At 38.4% G+C, this 21,665-nt stretch overlaps 1 protein-coding gene across 1 annotated transcript in view; it reads left to right on the top strand.

Moving 5' to 3' along the window:
* Positions 1–21,328, top strand: part of GNB4 (G protein subunit beta 4) — a 78,680-nt gene extending 57,352 nt beyond the window's left edge. Inside the window, exons 3-11 of the mRNA XM_009288041.1 lie at positions 5,605–5,704; positions 9,944–9,982; positions 10,821–10,927; positions 11,893–11,956; positions 12,793–12,955; positions 13,155–13,221; positions 13,440–13,641; positions 14,868–15,084; positions 16,335–21,328. Coding sequence (XP_009286316.1) covers positions 5,648–5,704; positions 9,944–9,982; positions 10,821–10,927; positions 11,893–11,956; positions 12,793–12,955; positions 13,155–13,221; positions 13,440–13,641; positions 14,868–15,084; positions 16,335–16,441 — 1,023 coding nt within the window. The 5' untranslated portion in view covers positions 5,605–5,647 and the 3' untranslated portion in view covers positions 16,442–21,328. The remainder of the gene's footprint in view (positions 1–5,604; positions 5,705–9,943; positions 9,983–10,820; positions 10,928–11,892; positions 11,957–12,792; positions 12,956–13,154; positions 13,222–13,439; positions 13,642–14,867; positions 15,085–16,334) is intronic.
* The last annotated feature ends 337 nt before the right edge of the window (positions 21,329–21,665 follow it).

The raw sequence follows: 21,665 nt of genomic DNA, 5'->3' as shown, positions 1-21,665 counted from the left end.
CTATGTGAAACCTCCTCTCTTACTTTCTGCAAGTGATTGATCACTTGTGAGATCTTACTGCATATGGGCTGAAAAACTGAGGTTGATATGTATAGGTAAGCACTTACTTCAATTCTAAAGGACTGATTTTTTTGATACAAAATAAAATTCTTGCCTAAATAACTCTTTAGTCAATAGCTCTTAAGAATTTAGTCAGACAGACTGTTCTTTCTGCAGTCCCTTTAATCTCTATATGTTGGACACAAATAGCAATATTTTGTTGTGGGGAGGGGCGTATTTACACTTCTCTAGTAATTTTCTTTTTTCCTTCTGTCTATATGGTGATTTTTACATGGGAATAAGCTAAGCTTGCCAAGGCAAGTGAAAATACCCTTTTTTTTTAAAAAAAAAAAAAGAAACCAAATTACTTAGCATCTTCATTTGTAAACTATAATCTTCTCTGAGACAGAAATAGCTCTGCTTTGCAGAACTAAAGGTTCCTATCACTACATGCCTGACTATTCTGCTTTGAGTAATCTGCCAGATACCAGCCCATTTCCTGGCTTTCCAGAGCTGCGTCGGCTTTCAGCCCCTGCGCCAGCCTTCTGCTCAGTGCCGTGGGGTTGGCAGGTCCCTGTCTGATGAACTCCCTGCATCCCAGCTTGTGTAGGCACTCTGTCCTGCCCTGACTCCGACTGGTGTGTTGCAGAGGCCCTGGGCTTGGTGAATCTTCTTACAGTGTGTCCTCAAGTACATTTGGAGTGAGTTTTTGCAGAGAAAAGGGTGTTTTCCTAGCCACAATGTTTGAGTCCGCAGGTTGCAGAGAAAGGACTTCCAAGACAAGAACCTGTGGTAATTTGTCACTGCCTGCCTGTATAATGAAGAATTAAACTCTTAGCAAATGATGCTGCTGCTGAATCAGGAATAGGGTAAGGGGTAATTTATCTGTGGAGCACTCAAGCCTGCCAGTGGCTTTCTTGACACTAGATACGCTGTGGAATCTGACTTCGTTAATTATTTTGCCTCAGGAGGCACTTTATTTTGGTATCAGTAAATTCACTTGTACAAGTCTGCTGAGGAAAAATTGCACTGAGGTACAGTTCAGCCTACAAATGACATTGCTTTTATGAGGGCAAAGATGTGCCGCCTTGGTTACACAATAGTTATTGCTCACAATGAGCTCCCTGTATTGTTGCTTCTGATGGGAAGCATCTCATGTCCTTGACCCCGTTTCCTAATCACTTGGGTGTCCTGCAGTGGTACACCCCCTGGCTACCAATGGTATTAAAAAGTTCTTCCCCTTCCTGTTGCTCATCCCCTCAAGGCCTCTTTGCCATAGCAGATGATGATATTCATAGTACATCATGCACATCGTGAATTGCATTTGAAGAGAAGCATCTGGCTTCTTCATCAGGGTTTCTACCTGTGAATGCTGAAAAGTGTGAATGCAGATACCACTAGTATTCTGTATCTAAGGTAACTCAGAATATTTTTTCTCTGACTAAACTTTTATTAAAAATACTAATAAGTCAGGGAGGTAGACGTTACATTACCTCCAGTCTCCTGAAATGGCAGGAGGAATCCTGACTCTCTTTCTGCCCATAGAGGTGCAAGAGCTGATGGCTTTGCTGCGTGCACAGCCACGTATGATACAGCTCAGCTCCTGGGGAAATTCATGTTCAGAATAAAGAATTTTCCAGGCTGTGGAGCAGTGCTCCTTCCTGGCTGTAGTATTTTGATCTTCCTGGAGGGGAGAATGAACAGGCATGTGTCCTTTGTAACCTAGTACAGGTTGGAGTTCAGTCCACTGACGTTTTCAGTAATTTGTTGTATGAGGAAAAATTTGCAATACAGAGATCACCTCTCTTCTTTGCTATCCCTGTAAGTCCTTCGAAAGCAGTCCCAGTATTTAGTTGATAAAAACCAAGTTGTTTTTTATCTGATGACTGGTAGCATTGGGAAATGGCACACTTCAAGGTTGTGGTGATGACCTGCTTCTCTGCACTGAGGACAGGTTTATAGGATGCAGCCTCTGCTTTACCATTGCTGCGCTTCACTGGTCACCTCACTGATACACTTAAAAACGATATTGCAGCAAGTAAATCTAGTCTGGGTAATGGTCTACGCACATAACTATATCTTGACTATGGCTTCCTCTCTTCTCCTCTCTTTAACCATATCACCGTAGCATCAGAAGCATTAAAACAGACACAGATGCATCTGCGTGCACAAGTTCCAAGCACGTGCTTATCTTCCTGCGTTGCTGTCCTGAGTATGGCATCAGGTGTTCACACGGTAGTTTGACAGGAGTTCAGAGATGCTGCTTGCAGAGTTAGTGTGAATCTGGAAGAGCATTCATGAGAGCTTCCTCTCTACCCACTCAATTTCTGTAATTTCCTGTAGGCACCTTGAAAATAGTGCTTAAAAAAATTAAAAATCCCAAGTGGAACCATCTTGCTCATGGTTCTGCTAAATACTTCATGGTGGATGATCGTCTGAACACACAAGTAGTTGTAGTGGGAGCTGCAGCCAGCCAGTAAAACAGAGAGTGTTGGATACACTTCAGTTTAATGGTTAAACTGTGCACTTAGTTTGTTTACTGTAGTATCCCGGTGTTTATATATAGCTTAAGAATATCTGAGAGTTTGCTGTTCAGCTGCTGCATACTGGAAAGGAACTTTAATACTTAAAGCTAGAATAATCCAGTTCTAAAATGAATCTGGATTTTGTAGAAATGCGTACTGGCTTGGAGCCCATTATATTCATTGAGGTATAGCTTGACCTTGAACCACTGATACATATCTGCTGAGCAGCAATGCTACTGACCTTGCAAATTTAGCACATACTGATGTTGCTAGGACTTTTTAACTAAAAAAAATTATTTTTTCAAGAAAGTATGAAATATCATTGTCCTTTAATTTGCTTAGGAATTAATTTTTAAGCTAAAGATGGGTGGGTGAGAAGGCTTCTGAAGCTGGATTATGTCTGTGTAGGAACTTGTATAGGTATAACAATTTCAAGCTGTTAAGTTTAACAGCTGTTTAGTTGCTGGTGCAGCTTGATACAGAAATGGCATTAATGATGAACAGTACTGATACGAATGACGTATAAAGTCAGTGTTAATGACTTCAGGTTGAAGTGCAGCATGGTCATTGATGGTCTTTGAGTGCCAGTGCAATGCTACAGCTAATTTTCTAATATGTTCATAGTTTTACCTATCAATAAAAAAAAAAATGCCCTGACTTTAGCTACTCACGACCAGCCATGCATGCGTCCAGTTGAATAGTAATGTCACTTTCTTTATGATCAATTATTCTCTGTGTTGAAGTTACTGTTTACAGAGCACTGAAGTGTGTGGCACATGACAGGGCAGAAGCTGACTTCCCTTCTCAGAAAATTAGAGGTACATCAACCTCTCTGTTAGGAATCTTTATCTTCTGTTAAAAATAGCACGCAAGACTGCTGAAACATTGGCAGATAGCATGGCTGGCTCGCTTTAGACATTTGAGTCCATTGTTCTGTCTGTGTTACCTTTGTGTAGGTTCTAGAACAAAAGAAGGGAAAACATTTTAAAAAGGATAATTTCACACTGTTGGAACTGAAAGTGGGGCTATATTTCATAGAGGTGTAGTATTCCAATCAGGTATATTAAAATTGTAATTAAACTTCAAAGACTATAAAGGCATGTGATTAGCATGCATGCTAAAGTGATTACAGTTTTTAATGCTTGATTTTTGAAATTGGACATTAGTGTTGAGAATTCTATTCTATGCCTGCTGTGCCTTAAGCAATATTAAATAGTCTGGGATTCTGAAATAGGAAGATAATGGTAAATAAACTAGTCTCTTAGAATATTCACGTATGGATTATAATGTCTTTGTGGTTGGACAGAGCATAGGTTTAAGGAAGGGAAAGGTGTGAATTTCATAGCTGGCTTACATATAGCTGAAAATACTAGTTAGACCTTCTAAGTTGCCACTGTGCTCTTACCGATTAGGATGTATTTTGATTTGGAGATGATCCAATTTGTGAATGTTTGTGGGTTTATTCTGAAATGGACTTTGCAGTGATATCTGTGGAAAGCATGGAGGTTCAGATTGAAAGAAAAAAAAAAGTAAATGGATAATTAATGAAGATACACTTTTCTTCTGGAGGAGCGAGAAGTTTTGTAGCTCTCAAACACTTGTGTAAGCTGTTAGTCCAAGGGTGATTATCTTATTAGTAAGTTACGTTGAACCAAAACCTTTCACTCTTTACATCTGTGAAGCGTCGTGTTTTATAGATGGAAAAAAGCCTTCCAGAGTCTTTTAGAGCACATCACTACTGAACTACAAGGAACCAGTAGCTAGACCAAATAAAGGGGTTTCCCTAGAGGTCTACAACTTACCAGACACACTGTGACCTTTCTTCCCCTGTTTTTTCACCGTTTTTCAGTGGACTAAATTGGGGGGGACACAACTGTATTGTCTCTCATGCTTAAATAAAAAGCTTAGAATAATGTTTTGACGAGGTTCTTCTCCCCACTTCTTTTCCTTCCTCCCTCAATTTTCATTTTGTGAGTAGTAGTCTGACTTTCGTCTTTCTTCTTCTATAAGCTAGAAGCGTTTTGGGCTTTTTAGCTAATGTAGTGGGACCACCACCGCCACCTTTCTGGTGTGCTTTTTCTATCATGAAAAAAACACAAACAAGTGCCTGGGTTGTTCGTGAGCAAGCTACTAGCTTATTTTACTTTCATTGCAAGGATATTGACGTCTACATGTATGTGAATAGACTTAAGAGGTCTCTGTAGTGGTGTTTGGCTGCACTGCTGTACTGGGCATAAAGAGGAAAATTGATCTGAGGAAACTGTTCAACACACTGAAAAAAACAGATGCAAAATCTGATTGAAAAAAAACTACCTGAAAGTGTGCTTGCATGTGATCTTACTGTTTATTGATCTTTTTATTAATGTAGCTTTGAGTCCTTGTTCAGATGAGAACTGCTTTAGGCTGCTGTGGGCTATACCAGCATGCTGATGCTTTTAGGGATGGTTCGATGTTTACTATCCCTTCTCACTGTGTGAGTGCTTTTGAAATGAAAACATCATCATGCCTTGCCCAAGGAAAATATGGGAAAAAAATGCAGAAAACCTGCTATTTCAGCTATAGTCTAGGATTCAAAATTTTCATCTTTAATGAAAACAAAAACTGCCTCGGATGTCATGTGCAAAGGTGCTTGTATCATAGCACTGTTGAGCTCAAATGTAAATGTTTAAGGCGACCACTGCAGTCTTTGCTCTCTGTTGCCATCTTGGGGTGAAGACTGACAGAGGTTTCCAGGTGGGTGAGAAGAGTGGCGCTACAAATGCATTCAGTAACAGTTTTTTAAAGTACACTGGGTGGTTCTGTTGACAGTTGCTTCTATATTCAAAATATACTTCATTTAATTCTGCTTTTCATGGTAATTCAGGAATTGAAGTAACTTGGGTCTTGCCAAATTTATTAGACAGTGTAGTAGAGGGAGTATCTATTTGGAAGCCCTTCTAAAGGCAGAATAAATATATATAGGTTCGTGGGGGTTTTTGTTTTGTTTTTTAAAGAGGAGAAAGTGATACTGAAACTTAGTTTTCTTCCCTCTTATTGGCAGATTTTCTTCACCAGTGGAGTGTGAGAAATAGAGACTGAAGAAGATGAGTGAGCTGGAACAGTTACGGCAGGAGGCAGAGCAGCTGCGAAATCAAATCAGAGTAAGAATTCCTAATTGCTTATTTTTCATGATAAAATTCCTCCTTTAAAGGAATAAAGTGTAAAGATCGTATCTATTACTTGGTCCTGTTTAAGTTGTGCAGAGCTTAAAATATTTTCGGAATATTTGTTTCAAAAATCAGAAAAGTAAGCCATTGGTATAATGAAATGCATTCATAATATTTCTTGAACAAAATGTTTTATTTCCTATTGAAGTTTGCTGTGTTTTGTTACTAGGGGTATATGTGTGTCTGCAAATTTTTTATTTTGGATTTTAAAAGAAAAAGGGAGCAGCAAACTTCTAGAACCTAGGCATGACAAGTTGGGGATAAGGGTATTAGAAAAGCTTGTTTCTGGGCTAAAAGTGGCCACTGTGCTGCCACTCTTCATAAGCATGCAGGTCAAAGCATGGAGTGTGAGAGAGAACCTTCCAGGGGTGGATGTCCTTTCTACAAGCCCTATTTCTTTGCTTCCTGTTGAATTTATTTTTTTGAAAATGTGGATCCCCCTATATGTGCTTATTTTTTGTTGAAATTACTCATTGAAGATAAACCAAGTACGAGCTGTCATGCCGAAAGTCAGTTTACCAGGAATCTGTTGCAACATGCCTGTATATTTCAGTGTTGCAGTTTTCAGTAGAGAGAAAAGTACGAAGTATAATAAGGCTCTTCAAAGTCTGTTTATTCTTCATCAAAATTTCCTTTTCCTAAACATGAAGCATTCATAAATCTGATTTATATGGGAATGCCTTATTTGCAAACATTCCTATCAGCAAAGACTACAGGTTTCTTAGAATATGTTGCATGCGCACCGACTTTCTTTAGCATGTCATCTGCTGGCAGCAGTTGTTTTGTGGTGGTCTGCTGCTTAGTGCAGTGGACGTTAGGCTGCTTATTCGTATCAGCCATGCGGTAAACACACTTCATGTGTTAGTAGCTGTGTTGGGGGCAAATGTTGCTTTCATGAGCGCTCATTCAATATCATCCAAGGAGAGCTCTGTGTCCTTTTGCTTTCATTTAATACACTAATGAAACGCAAGGCAGGGATCAGTCTGTGTTGTGGGACTTGGGTACCCCTTCTAGCAACTCTGTAGAGGAATGCAAATAAATTTTAGTTTAAAATACTTTTTCTTACGTTTAAGCTTTATTATGGCATTGCACAAATAAAAGGTATACCAATATCATCCAAGGAGAGCTCTGTGTCCTTTTGCTTTCATTTAATACACTAATGAAACGCAAGGCAGGGATCAGTCTGTGTTGTGGGACTTGGGTACCCCTTCTAGCAACTCTGTAGAGGAATGCAAATAAATTTTAGTTTAAAATACTTTTTCTTACGTTTAAGCTTTATTATGGCATTGCAGAAATAAAAGGTATACATAATTTTTCAGTTCTTCCTCTGCCTGAGGAATAGTTCCGTTTCATATTTGTATAGGAGACTATCTTGCTTATTAAATCATTGCACAGTTTTCTTTCTAAATAGGTGTTTTGTTTTGGATGGGTAAGAGGATAGATACAGGATCTAAAAAAAATAAGTTGGGTTTTTTTTTAGTGTCTAGAATATCTAGCGGGCTGGTAATTTTCAGGAATTATTTTTGATGCACTCCTAAAAAGAGGTGAGGTCACTAACAGCATTTGATGTTTTATATATAGCTAGCAGTTTGCTATCTCAGCTATTTACAACTCTTGGGTTTTGCCTGATATTTTCTCTAACAATATTACCATGAAAAATCAGCTTTGTGCTTATAAGTGAGTTCCAGATAAGATTCTACCTAGCAGCTTCCTAAAGTAGAATAAACTGAGATGCATAGCTGTCAATTTCCCAATAGACTTTTTGTAGTCTGCAGTGTTTTAGAAATGTTTAATGATTTTTTGTTTGTTTGTTTGTTTTTGGTTTTGTGGGTTTGTGGTTTTTTATTTATTTACAATATCTAGGTGATGTGAGCACCTTTGCCTCCCCATGCGGTTACTACAGCTATAGCTCTGTTCTGTACACAGATAGGCTGTGCTGGAGGGATAAAGTAAGACTGCATGAATTTTTAGTGCAGGAAGTTTGAAACATCAGTGAACGATGAACTATTAGATAGCAGGTTGGCTTTATGGTTAAAGTTGATTCCTACTTCTGTCTGTAATAAAGTTCCCATGTGATGTGTGTCCTCACTTTGAGAATTGAAATTCAGGATATGATTTTTGGAAGTGTTGCATACTTGGCACAGTGTCATTTGAAATTGAATGACATTTTGTACAAATCAGACACTATATTTTAAAAAATACATATAGTTTGGGGAAAAAATGAAATCTTAAGTGTGTGTGCTAGGAAATCATGGGGGCTGCACATTGATCAAGCGGATAGATTTTTCTTACAAATTCTGCATTGTCTACTGCATGAGCTGAGAAAAATCTACAATTACATAGAGGAGCTTTTTTATGTTATGACACTAATGATTCTGTTACAGTGATGCATATGTAGAAATGGCAGTTAAAATGTGAGAATTCAGATAGCCTGTTGAAACTTTGCTTTTCCTGCAACTTTGCCAATCGTATGGCAAGTATTAGACAGCCTCAAGTATAGGTGTTGCTAATAGCTCTTTCTTTAAGAAAAATGGCTTTGTTTTGTTCAGACTGCATTCAGAATTCATTTTATGTTGAACATCTTTAAGTATTTCAGCTAAACTAAACAATTAAAATTGTTAAATTCCAGTGTGTTTCTTCCTGTGGATGAAGTAAGTCCTGAGTGCTAGGGCATTTGCTGCTCTGGTATTTTAAACCCCTCCTGATTCCAGACGTCAACACTTTATAAATATTTCTACAGTTCAGACATTTTAAAAATAAGTTGAGATGACTTAATCCACTCTCAGGCTTGCTTTCTGGGAGGAAAGCTATACAGGGTGGTCAAAATAAACATGCCTAAAAAATTGTTAAAGTCGCAATGTCAAGTAACTCTCAAGCAAGAGCTTGAAAAATTTCAAGATCTTAGTCTGAATGTGTTGATGCAGTTCCAAAATGTGTGAGTAAATGTTTCCGTTCCTCCTCTCAAAGAGGACGTTGCCATTAGTGTACAGATTGAACGCTTTCTTGGGGCGGGGGAACACACAAATTAGTGGTGAAGGCGGCCATCCATCATTGTGGGATGCCTGCTTCATTGGTTACAGAAGTTGGAAGGCATTTGGAGAAATTGCAGGGAGTTAGAGGGTCTTGTGGCTGATCCTTCAATACTGCTGTTGATAGTTTTATCTTTGACTTGTGCTATAGAGTTCCTGTCTAATTTTAAGCCAATTATTTTAAACCATGCTTCTCAGAAGTAGTTGCTGACTGCGTGCCTATTTTTGTTTTTTGAAGACGGGAGCCTGAGTTGCAGAAGTGCAGTGCAATTGCAGTTGTAACTGAACCAGGTTTTGCAAAATCAGAGTGTTGCAAACTAGGCTCAGTGGCGCTTGCCTGTGTCAGGCGTACAATCTGTTACTCTGATTATACAAATGAAAGTAAAGTCTGTTTTCTAGGTAGGGTTGAATAATATTCGGGAAGTAAGTCATATGCCCATAGAGTCTGAAATAATGAAAAAAAGACGCAGTATCTGTATGGAGACCTGAGCACCATCCATTCCATGAAATGAATGAGGGTGTTAGTTGACTATTTTTTTCCTTTGTTTTGTATGAGGTGCATCAGCAGCTTAAGCTTCAGTAAGCCTGCTGTCTGTCCTGCTCTCCAGAACCTGCCTGTTAATTTTCATCCTGCCTTTCATAACTAGCATCACCACACCCACAATGGCAAGGGGGTTAATGCAAGAGCTTCATGTAGCACAAAGCTTGCTAATCATATATAATATGTGGTTGCTTTTTCAGGTGGATCAGTTCTTCCCTTGGTGCTCAGCACACCCTGAGCAAGCACTTCCACACCAGGAAAGGAATACAGGGAAGAGGGTAGGCGTTGGGACTTCAGGATGGCTCCAAATGCCTTTGAATCACAAATTCTGTAGAAAGGGAGACTCTAAGGTTGCTGGGGCGTGGCCCTTCTGAAGTCTGTCTTCCTCCACTGCCCCCAGCTTGTGTACCAGTACTTTAGATTCCTTGGACAATAAAACATATTAGGGTGACAGAAAGCATATTGGCATGTAACGTGTTGGCTTGTGGCTTTTTGAGTGTGGTGAAGTCTAGCTTAAGACTTATTTTTCCTTTAGACACTCTCTGTCAGTTGATGCTCAGTGTTGCCTTTTAGATTCAAATTGTTCCATTCTTTTGTTTTCAGGATGCAAGGAAAGCATGTAGTGACACAACTCTTGCTCAGGTATGTTCTTGATTCTGTGTATAGGCTGTTACTTGATATATAAAAAAATAAAAATCCCTATAAATTATGACTGTAACATGTTCCTGTTTAGTAACTGAAAGAATAAAGTGAAAGAAGCCTTTGGAAATGTACTGTGTATTTATACAGTTACTTAAAACAAAACAACCCCACCAAAAACAAACAAATTAAAAAAAACCACAAAAAACCCCAACCAGTCAAAAAAAACCCCACCAGAAATGTACTGTGTATTTATACAGTTACTTAAAACAAAACAACCCCACCAAAAACAAACAAATTAAAAAAAACCACAAAAAACCCCAACCAGTCAAAAAAAACCCCACCATCTTAATGGGTCTTGCTTCCATTTTACCTTTTAAATAGAGTGTGTTTATTGTGTTCAGTATATTTAGAAAGACTTAAATAAATGCCTTTTAGCTGTATTTTGGAAACAAAAGTATTTTGCATTTAAAGTTCTGCCATGCTTTAAAAAGTAACAGTGCAGTAAATATTGGAGGATTTTCTTCCATCGGTTTTAATTGAAAACTTTCAGATTTGATAATCTGAAATAGCCTTAGTATTACATAGTATTATTTTAAAAAAACTTTCTGAAGTTTCAGGTATAGCCATTGTGAAGTGTGTTAGTGTATCTTCTGTAGAATCTGTTTTCCTCAGTGTTGCATGGACCTAATCCTGGGTTGTACACTAGTACTAGTCCTTTTTTTTTTTTATGTTGCATGCCAAGATAGATTATTTTCTATCAAAGTTCAAATGTATTTAGTTATCTTGTATATTAAAAATAGTTCTCAGTATCTCAGGGGTTTGTTTTATTTATTTTTAGATCACAACAAGTCTGGACTCAGTGGGTCGAATTCAAATGCGAACAAGGCGTACGCTTAGAGGTCACTTAGCCAAAATCTATGCTATGCACTGGGGATCTGACTCGAGGTTTGTACAAGTGATCCTTAAACCTGCAGTTTAAGGGTTAGAAATCAGATTGTCGACTTCAGAATTAATACCGGGTTTTGGGATTCATATGGTATGGTGTTGGTGCCCTTGCAGGGGGATCACAGACGACGACTGTGGTGGGTTTTTTGTCTTCAGTTATAGTTTGCCTTTTCAAAACCAGTGAGGATTGCATAGTGGTAATAGAGAAGCCTTGATTGAAAGGAGAGGTACTTTGCTTGTTCTTACCACAGACATTTTGTCTTTTCCTTCTTTCAGTTTTAACTAAGTTCTTTGAGTCTATTTAAGCAGACGAGGATATGTGGTGAAGCATATTTTTGGAATGATGCATATTGTATTTTCCAAGATGTTGAATTAATTATGTAACTTCTGTGATAACAGATTTTAAAACTTTATGGACAAATTTTATTTCGTTGAAAAAAAGATCCTTTTGTACATAGCAGGAAAAGTTACTTAGCTTCTAGGAAGGAATTTTGTTACGCTGCTTTTAGAGCAACTGATTGTCAGATGTTAACAGTGCCTCATGGTCTACTCTCTGTCATGTAGTCCAGAAAGAAATGTATCTAAAATCTGCTTTCAAAATAAGATTTATTTTCCCCTAAATTTCTTGTTTATTTTTGTGTAGCTGTATAGTTAAAATATTAGTCTTCGCCTGGTCACTCTCTATGTTGAGTGATCTGTTGAATGATCACAACACAACAAAAAAAAAACAAACCCAAAAAACCCCAAAACAAAAGAGGGTAATAAAGAAATTACAAAATTTCTGAATCACTTGGTAATCATGTATGATGTATATCTTTTGAGATTACCCCAAAACAAAAAAGCAGAGGGTAATAAAGAAATTACAAAATTTCTGAATCACTTGGTAATCATGTATGATGTATATCTATTTTGAGATTTTTTGGATTGTTTTATATTAACATATTTTATTTTGTGTTTATATTTAGGCTAATAGTCAGTGCTTCTCAAGATGGAAAATTAATTATTTGGGATAGTTATACAACAAATAAGGTAGAGTTATTTATAATCCATATCAATAATTCATGCATAATTTGTGTGTTTGAGGGAGCTTGTGTCTATTTTTTTCTATGGTTGCAAGGCAAAAATGAAAAGAAGCAGTCTTTTTCTAATTCAGACATAATCTCTTTTTTTATTTTCCTTTCCTGACTAGCTGATTACTAGTGATATGTTGTAGGTTGTGTCTCAGAAGCAATAGTTCTAGGTAATATGAGACATTTTCACTCTAATTTGCTAGTGCAGTAGCTTGTAGCTATTGCTTTCTGCCTGTGTGGTGTTGCTTCTGAAACTAATCTGGTTTTAAATTGCAGAAATACACAACCTCATAATTTACAAGAGTGCTTTGCTTTTGAGGGCAGAGAAAGGAGGAGGAAAAAAAAGGCAAAAAAAAAAAAAGCTGTTAAATGAGAAAAGCTTAGGTAGAGTGTGGAGTGGTGATCTGCTTCTGTAAACTGTCCAGTTTCCATGGGTACAACCATCCCATTTTATAACCTGTAGTTCAGAGATGTAGAAGAAGTGGACAAAGAAATCTAAGTAGAATAAAAAAAATGTTGTAAACGTTTAAGTTCAGAATAGCTTTGCTATTAAATGATGTTGTACTGAAGTTCTGTATATCTCCCCCGGAGACTACTGGTATTTTTCATCCTAGTATGTATGTGCAAATATGAAATGGGTTGTAATATGTTGTAAAATCAAAATACTGAAACTTATGATACACAGTCTCCTTGGTGTGTTTAATCTGCTATAATTCATTAACTGATATGAATGACCTCAGTGAAAAATGAAAGCTAACACGTGCTGTGGCATTCATGAGCTCTGTCTTTCTGAAGATGCATGCCATTCCTTTGAGATCCTCCTGGGTGATGACTTGCGCATATGCACCGTCTGGAAACTACGTTGCCTGTGGTGGATTGGACAACATCTGTTCCATATACAACTTAAAAACCAGAGAGGGCAATGTGAGAGTGAGCCGAGAGTTGCCAGGGCATACAGGTCAGCCATATTCTTGCTTCAGCTTTTGTTATTTTATTGTACCAAATGAAACAATCTCGCTTTGAGGTGTATTGTGAACTTTGAAATAGTTTTGCTGGTTACAGACTAGCTGTGGGAGAACTTTAACTGCTGCTCTTGGTTTTTTAAACTTCAGTTACTACTCCTGGGTCTGAAACTAACATAACTGTTTTGTTTTTAGGATACTTGTCCTGTTGTCGCTTTCTAGATGACAACCAAATTGTCACTAGCTCAGGAGACACCACTTGGTGAGTTTTTGAGCTCTGTTGGCCTTTTTTTTTTTTCCTTCTTTTTCTCCCTCTTTTTTTTCCTTCTTTTTTCCTCTCCTTTTTCTTTTTTTCCTTTTTTCCTCCTTTTTTTCCGTCCTTTTTCTGTCCTTTTTTTCTCCAATGCCTTAATTTGTATTTAAAATTTAAACTCTCAAATAACCACATACATTGTGTTAATGTTGTCACTTTATCTGCAGCGCTTTGTGGGATATTGAAACTGGTCAACAGACCACCACATTCACTGGGCATACTGGCGATGTGATGAGTCTCTCTCTCAGTCCAGATATGAGGACTTTTGTTTCGGGTGCCTGTGATGCCTCCTCGAAGCTTTGGGATATTCGAGATGGAATGTGCAGGCAGTCATTCACAGGGCATGTGTCAGATATTAATGCAGTTTGTGTAAGTGATCATTTGTATTTCTACATGGGAAGAAAGGGGGAGGATAAAAGCTATAGTTGCATGAATTCAGCTTATAGTCTACTGAGTTACCCTGATTTAAAATCAATTACTTTGTTAGGGTAGAGACTGTTAAATTGTATGTAATGAAGAAGGTTGTCTAATAACTTACAATCTAGTTTATAACTGCATTATTATTACCGTTATCTGTGATGCATTGAAGTGTTCTTGGAATAGTTTCAGCTATGTTTTTGTTTAGTAACTAAGACCTTACTTTTTTTTAAGAAGCAAAGAATGGAGAATGCAGTGTGGCAATGTGTTAAAAACTGAAAATTGTAGATAAATGGGATATCCTGAGAGGGGGCAAAATAGCCAAGCATCCTCATCTTAAAGTTTTTTGTTGAACAGAAGTGTACTTGATATTTTCTGTTGAAAAGACCTTTCAGTGAAATATTCTGGAAGGCAAAGTTAAAATCAGTACTTACGTTGAATATTCATCCCTGGAATCATTTTGTAATATTTATAAACTGGATTATATTTCCTCTCTGTCATAGTAACACTATGTTCTGATCTGCAAGATACAAGCTCTGATAAATAGGGAATGAAATCTAAGTCTAAGCTGCATCTGTTTTTGATAAACATGAAAAATTGTTAAGGCTGAGAAAATACCAAAAGCATGACCAGTAGAAAAATGCAGTTCCTATACTTAGACCTGAATCCTGAGATATGTTGAGCTCTTTGCATTCCCATCTCAATCAATATGGCTGTTGTAAGAATGACTCTGATTGGGAGTAGATTTTTTGGAAATAGAAGATTGCAAGCAAGCAGTTCAATCTTGGCTGAGCCAACCTGCCTTACCAGCTCAAGATGGAACATTGTGTACCACTTCACCCAGGTCTTCCTGGCCCATAGCCAGGGTGCGTGTAACTGTGTTTTGCTTCATTTTGTAGTAGTTAGTTACATCCCCTTTGACTCCTGTTATACCGCATGCAGGAACTGTCTGGGTAAAATTCCAGTCATTCAGGTGTTACCAATACTATTCTAGAAGTGTTTCATTGCATAGCTGTGTATATGCATTTTTTTAACATGCAGATTTTCTTTTTTTAAAATAAATCATTCTGCCTTTATCTGTTCACCCTGGCAAAATACTGCCGTGATGTTTTTGAAATAATGCATGAACAATATATTTTTCTGGTGTCCAACTCCTGTCTCTTAATTAAAACTTTCAGTTTTTCCCTAATGGACATGCATTTGCCACTGGATCTGATGATGCCACTTGCCGACTCTTTGACCTACGTGCAGATCAGGAATTAATGATGTATTCGCATGACAATATCATCTGCGGGATCACTTCTGTAGCCTTCTCAAAAAGCGGTCGCCTCTTGCTAGCAGGTTATGATGACTTCAACTGCAACGTGTGGGATACTCTGAAAGGGGAGAGAGCAGGTGAGTACACGTAACTGCAATGACCTGAAGCTCTCCATTTCTTTAGCAGAAGATGGATATTCAAAATCTGTGTGAAATGCAGAGCCAGTTCATTGCCAATGTTGTTGCTGATGTTATGGAATCTGCTTGCTTCCTTTTAACACTGTTTTCTTTTGGAATGGCATCCTTCTATTTTATTGCATTTGGTTATATCTTCCGGTTGTTACATTGCATTACAGTTTCATCTATATGATGTGCGGAGTAAATGCTCCAGTCAAATACTCCGGTTCTTGGGTATTGGCCATCATAGATCTGTGTGCTGGAAGATACCAGCTCTTGAGGCTAAGGAGCAGCCTCCAAAATTATGTTACGTCTACGGAGAATTTATTTTGCTGAAGCGTATGAAATTAAATAATACAAAATTATACATTTGCATTGACTTTTGCATCCATCAGAGGAAGTCATTCGGATAGTAGTGAGTTACACTGGTCTTTTTGCTTTGGGGACCATAATTTCCTGCTGTTGGGAGACAGGGGAAGTGGACACTTTTAGTCCTTGAATTAGTCACTTCTGTCAGGATAGACAGCATGTTTATAGCATAGCTACATCTTTCTCGTACAGTAAGTTAAATGATGGGGCCTGGTTCAGTTCCGAACCTTGATGCTGCTGTTCGGACTGAAAATATATCCTTTTCCTTAAGGGATATGGACAGGCTGAGTTTTAATAGACCTGGATATGGTACCTCGGGAGAGCAGACAAGTGGAAGAACGGGTAGAAGGAAAGCAAAAACAAAGCAGGAAGAGGCAGGGTACAGTGCTGCTTTTCTAATAGTCTGACACAATACATGGGGGACTTTTCAGTCCTTCGGGTTTGCAAAACATGGGAAACTCAAGGTAGTTCCTGTATCCAGGGCATCGTCAGAAGACTTCACGCTTGATTTTGGAAGTACTTGATGGCTGAAATTGTGGACAGCATTGCTGAAAACAAGGGAAAAAACAGTAGAGAACCTGAGTAGGGATGAGGAGGTCTCTGTGGCAGAGAGAAAAATGGAGGCAATATTGCGTGTACATATCTTTAAAAACCTCATTGTTGAGTTTCTTGATAGGGCTGTTGTGATGTATATAGTTCTTCAGGGTAAAGACAAAAAGGATGATTAGATCTTGCGTTACATCTTTTTTAGCAAATTGGAAGACTTACCTGGGAGAGCAGAGTAACAGCTGCAGTCCTTGACATCCTGTGAATATTAACTTTCACTGCTTCTTCTTTTCCAGGTGTCCTTGCTGGCCATGACAACCGTGTCAGCTGTTTAGGTGTTACTGATGACGGCATGGCTGTAGCTACAGGGTCTTGGGACAGTTTTCTCAGAATCTGGAATTAACTGGGAGCCAAACATGTACATTCTCCATTTGAGATCTGGAGAGATCAATGCTGCAGCCTATAGCTGTGAAATAACATTTCTACCTTGTATTTGCAGGTGAAGTTTTTCTATTCACTGATTATTACACAAAAAGGCTTTCTGTAAACTAGAAAAAAAATCAAGTGAAGAAATAGGGGAGGGGGGAAGAAATCACTGACTTTTTAAAAGGGGCCAGCACACATAATCATGGTGACCGACAAACTAAGAGCCAGTCTTTTTGTTTTTGGTGGTTTGGTTAGATTGTCCTTGAAGGGTTTTTGCTTGTGCTCAAGTCTGCTAATCCTGTACTTTTTTTTGTACATAACAGAATATACACATTATAGCAGCCAATCATGTAACATTTGTCTGTATGTAAAGAAATATGTTTGCATTTTTTAAGGAACTACATTTATAGCTTTGCTTTTAACCCGAGATGTCACTTCTGAGTTTTGTAGTGGATGAACTAGATTGCTGTTTTAAATGTTTTTGTGAATTTACTGTAGATAAAGTGAAGCCAATGGTATGTATGTGTTTTTATAATGGAAGGCATTTGAATTTTTTTTTTAAAGGCCCTGGAGACTCCCAGTTAATACCTACCGCCTTATTCACTCACTTCTTGACCTGCTTGCCTATTTTTAATCGTGGGGGTTCTTCCTTCAAGCCAGTGGTTCCTGGTTCATCCATTGGCAGTCGTGGCCTCCAAACACCAAGGAGTTAACGCCAGGCAGACTTGCAACAGCAGCAAAAATGATTAAAAAATAATACAAGATAAAAAAAAAAAATCCAGTTCCAGAAGTATTAGCTTCCTTACTGCAGCTTTTTCGCATCAGCTATTCCACGCAGTCCTTGGGTATGGAAGCCAAGTGACCTGCATTGCTGTCGTTAAGTGGCTGAGTGCTTTTCCTTTTGACAATTCAGCTCTAACTAAATGAGGTAGTTTTGGCCCATCACAAACTCTAGCTGATTTGCACTAACAAAATGATTTGGCGTGATGCTCAGTGTGCAGAAAGCAATGTATGTGCAAAGCTTGCTCAATTACCACAATAAACTGAGACATTCAGGAGGACTTTGCTTAGATTCTTAAAGAAGATTTAAATGTGCGGTTAATTGCCTATAATCCCCCTCCAAATTAGGGGGTTGCCAAAGCATACCACAACCAAAAGCGCTTGTTGTCAGTTATGTGCAGTGTGAATTAGAAAAGGAATTGTGTAACTTACAATGAACCAAATAACCTTACTTACCTGTGTGACCCTTTAAAACTTCATACTATAAACTTAGCGACTTGCTTGTTCTCCTGTGGTCACGGAGCTCTGTACCACGGTGGCTTATTTAGATGCTAATTGTTCTGCGGTTCTGACACTGTAAATAGCCATTTCCTCTCCTGTTCCTGATTTTATTCTGATTTTGATGTCAGTTGCTTATAAATGATAGGTTCTGATCAAGTACAGTTGAGTGTAGATGTAGGAGAATCAAGTGACTGATGCCCGTTTGAAACTACCTGGGAAGATCGCTTAACTTTTTGGTGCCTGGCAGCATGCCTGCGCTTGCAGTGGATGTTCTCTTGGGAACCTGAACGTCTGTGGCGTTTTGGAAAGGGGAATTAAGTCTATTGGCTTCTCTTAAGTGACTTATTTTAAAGATAACGTGAATTTTAAATCATCGGGTTGGAAGATAATGTTAACCTGCCCTCAACTGAAGTTATGGGGAGTCTGGGTATCTCTGGGTCAGGTAGTAAATATAAGTGCCCGGTATCTTGTAATATACCAAAACAGATTGGTGGCCGAGATGAATTTGTCAAGTTTCTGACATTTGTAATCCTAAATTTCAGTACTTCCAGACTGTGCCTGTAAATTTGCCATGTCTGTAATGGTGAAGGTGCCAATAAATCTACCAGTCAATCACAGTAAATTCACTTTTAAAAAAAGAAAAAGGCACATCTTGTGCTGGAGAAGTATACATTTACTAACAGCAGACTGTGGCGTAGGACCAAAATCACACTATATTGTATGTCACAGGAATTCCTCAGCATTTTGCTTTATGATCTGTCTGCATTAACAGAACTATTACGGAGTTCTTGTTACTCTCTTAAGTGAGCAGCTCTTTGGGGTCTTGCAGACTTGGTTTATTTTTTTAGTGGTGCACTTGATTATTTTTTTTAACTCACAGCTGCCTTGAGTGAATCATTCTGGAAATTTGTTACTAAGGAATTTTAAGAAAATATTCTTTTTCTAAAAAATTTTTTTCCACAGAAGTGTGTTTTGAACCAATTTCCTAGTCAACACCTTTGCGAAGACAGGTGCCATTTTTACATTCTGGTATTAAAACTAGTTTCTACTTGTGAAACTCCAAAAACAATTTTACAAATGTATATAACTTTTCTTAAAAGTTCAGGTAGACTGTAAACATGGTAATGGCTCTCATACAGGTATTACTGCAAATAATTTCACTATCATTGTTGGATGGGCAATTGTCTGGTGGATTCAGCTGCTTTTAAAATAGATAAGGAATGCCAACTACTTGCTAATGAGGTTTCCAAAAGCATCATACAAATACCTGCCGGCTTTTGCTGTCCGGTTAACCCGTGTTTGTAGTGCTGCAGGTCCTGAGGTGGCTCCTTTTGTGTCGGTGCACAAGGAAACCTGGAAGAAGCCCGAGCACAACTGGGGAAACAGTGTCTGATGCTTCTTGGGAACTTGTAGGAAGCTTGTGATAGATCCTGCCAAGGGGATGTTTGCTGGTTAGTTACTGTCCTGGATATCGTTTATTTATTTATTTTTTTTAAAGCCTACGATGTACTGTAACACATTGTTATTATACGAGGCCAAATAATGAACTTGCACAGGCTGTGGTATTTCCTTTTTTAAACGGCTATCCGTGACCTTTCAAGATTGATGCCCTTACTAAAATGGATGCGCTTTTAATGGTAAAAGCTCAAACTCCTCCTAATACGAGGGAGGTAATAAGACAACCCTTCATAGGTTTTACTTAAAAGGTTTTATTCCCAGCTCTGAATCTCAAAGAAAATGGTATGTGCCTATAGTTTAATGTAGGCTCAAGTATGCAGCTTGTGTGATTTCTGACTGTGCACCGTGACTGCAAACTCGCTCACTATACAGCAGATTTTGCAGCGCTAGTGGGTACATCCCTGTCTTTAAAAGTTTGTTGCCAACTACATCATTATCTGAAGTTCGGGTAACTTGCGTAATTACAGAAATGGAGTAACTAAGAACATGGTGCCAAAACAGTGGCAAGGTAACTCTTTCCCAGCCTCTCTTCAAAAAAGTCAGTTGGTTACGGCTTGGAAAGTGGAACTATGTGCTTCGTGTAACGAGATTTAGTTTATTCAGGTACAGTTTTTGGTCAGCGTTTTCTAATGTTGATTTAACTTTGCAATGGAGAATACTAATCAGGCAAGCACCCAACTTGGGTTTGTTCCCGTGTAGACTCGGACATCCATTTATGGGTAGAGATTGGTTGAGATTCTGGAAACCACAAAAAAGCTTCTACGTGGCATCTTGCTGATGTATACTTGCTTACTCCAGTAACGTGGGCCTGTTTCCACCCGTCTCCAGACCGTTCTTCCAAACAAACATCGCTATCCTCTGCCTTGCTAAATTGCAGATACGTCGCAGTATCTGGCAGAACTGATAGTTCAATGTATGACAACAATATGTACTGTTTGAAGTGGAACATGGATTAAATAGGCTTTTCCCCCGCCTGAGGAGAGGGCCTGACCTTGGCTCGGCAAAGCTGAATTGATGTAACAGCTGGTCCTAGTGTGCTTACTGTAATGCATGGGTTGGAAATAGTTAACTCTTTAATTCAGTTAGTGTAACCGCTTGTCCCACAATGAAGTTCACATTACTTTAAGGTGGAATGAAAACATTGTGCAAACATTCCAAGAGTGCTTAGTCTTTCCTCTTTGAGGACACCGTCACCTCCACTAGGTTTAGTGCTGTGCTTTAAGATGTTGGTGAGAGTTGTTGGCTAATTCAACTAGTTGGTATAAATGGTTGTGTAGCAGAATGACTGATTTTTGAGATAGCATTTCCTGTAAAAGTAATTAAGCATGGGTTGATGGTGCACTTTGTATACAGTAATCTGGCATGCATGCTGGTAAACTACTTCCTACACTTCAGAGGCACCACAAGCCTTTTTATCCAATTGCTGGTTATGTAAAATACATGCAGAATGTTAATGCAGTGTTGTTATGGTAAATGTGTGAACAGTGTTACTAATTGATATAACTGATAACAGATTACATGTGCCTGACATTCTTATACCACACAGTATGTTTAGGTTTTAACTAATATGGACTTCGGTGGAATAGTCTTAGGTATCTATTTCAAGCCTTTGTTTTACTTACACAATGGTGCTCTACTTGTGTTTTTCTCCTTTTTTTTTTTAAATAAAAGCATCTGAACACTTGTAGTACGTATTACATCCAAAGGAGTCCAAAACAAAATGCTTCTAAACATGCTTGATTATAATTTGCCTTTGGTTTCCAGCATTTCTCATCACTATGTTTCTTTTTTTTTTTTACTTGTTGCTGACTACTTTGGAAAACTTCGGTAATGTTACCAATTATGAAGTGATTCTGCACTGCCTTTGGATTGTGTATGTATTCAGAAACAGTCTTAAAGCTTTTATTTAAGCTATTAAAAAAACCAGGGACTTGTGCCATTTGTTCTTTAACAGTGCTGTTGTAAAAAGACTTCCCTGTGAAAAAAAAAAATCACTTGCTATGAACTCCGTTTATAGCGCTTTTTTTTCCACGATGGATCTTTTTCTTTGTATTTGTACAGTGGCTCAGTGAAAGATGTTGCCATGACTTGATATTGTAACCAATAAACAAGTGCTTTTAACCAGACTGTGTCACTTGTGAATGTTTTGTTGGAGCTGTAATAACGAGCGTCCCCTGGCCTAAAGATCAAGATTCTTCCTGTGACACTGAACGGCAGCAGATCAGCCACACCGACACCACTTAGTTCTTGCTTCTGGTTACCTTGTCGCAGTGAACTGAACTCGTGTGTGTGCATGCTAAACAGCAAAACGTTACGCAAGAAAACTGCCCTTATGAACAAATAATTCAGGTGATTTTTGTTTTCCCCAAAGCAGGGTGTCTTTGTATGTTTTCTGCCTGAGAAAGGGGGGAGGCGTGTTCATCCCGCAGTGAAGCGGGCTGGGAGTTAGCCACCAATCCCGG

The sequence above is a fragment of the Aptenodytes forsteri genome, unplaced genomic scaffold (assembly GCF_000699145.1).
Source record: "Aptenodytes forsteri isolate BGI_AS27 unplaced genomic scaffold, ASM69914v1 Scaffold72, whole genome shotgun sequence".
In the NCBI taxonomy this organism is placed as follows: domain Eukaryota; kingdom Metazoa; phylum Chordata; class Aves; order Sphenisciformes; family Spheniscidae; genus Aptenodytes; species Aptenodytes forsteri.
Note: the sequence above shows the minus strand (reverse complement) of the source record. Positions and strands in the feature narration are given on the sequence as shown.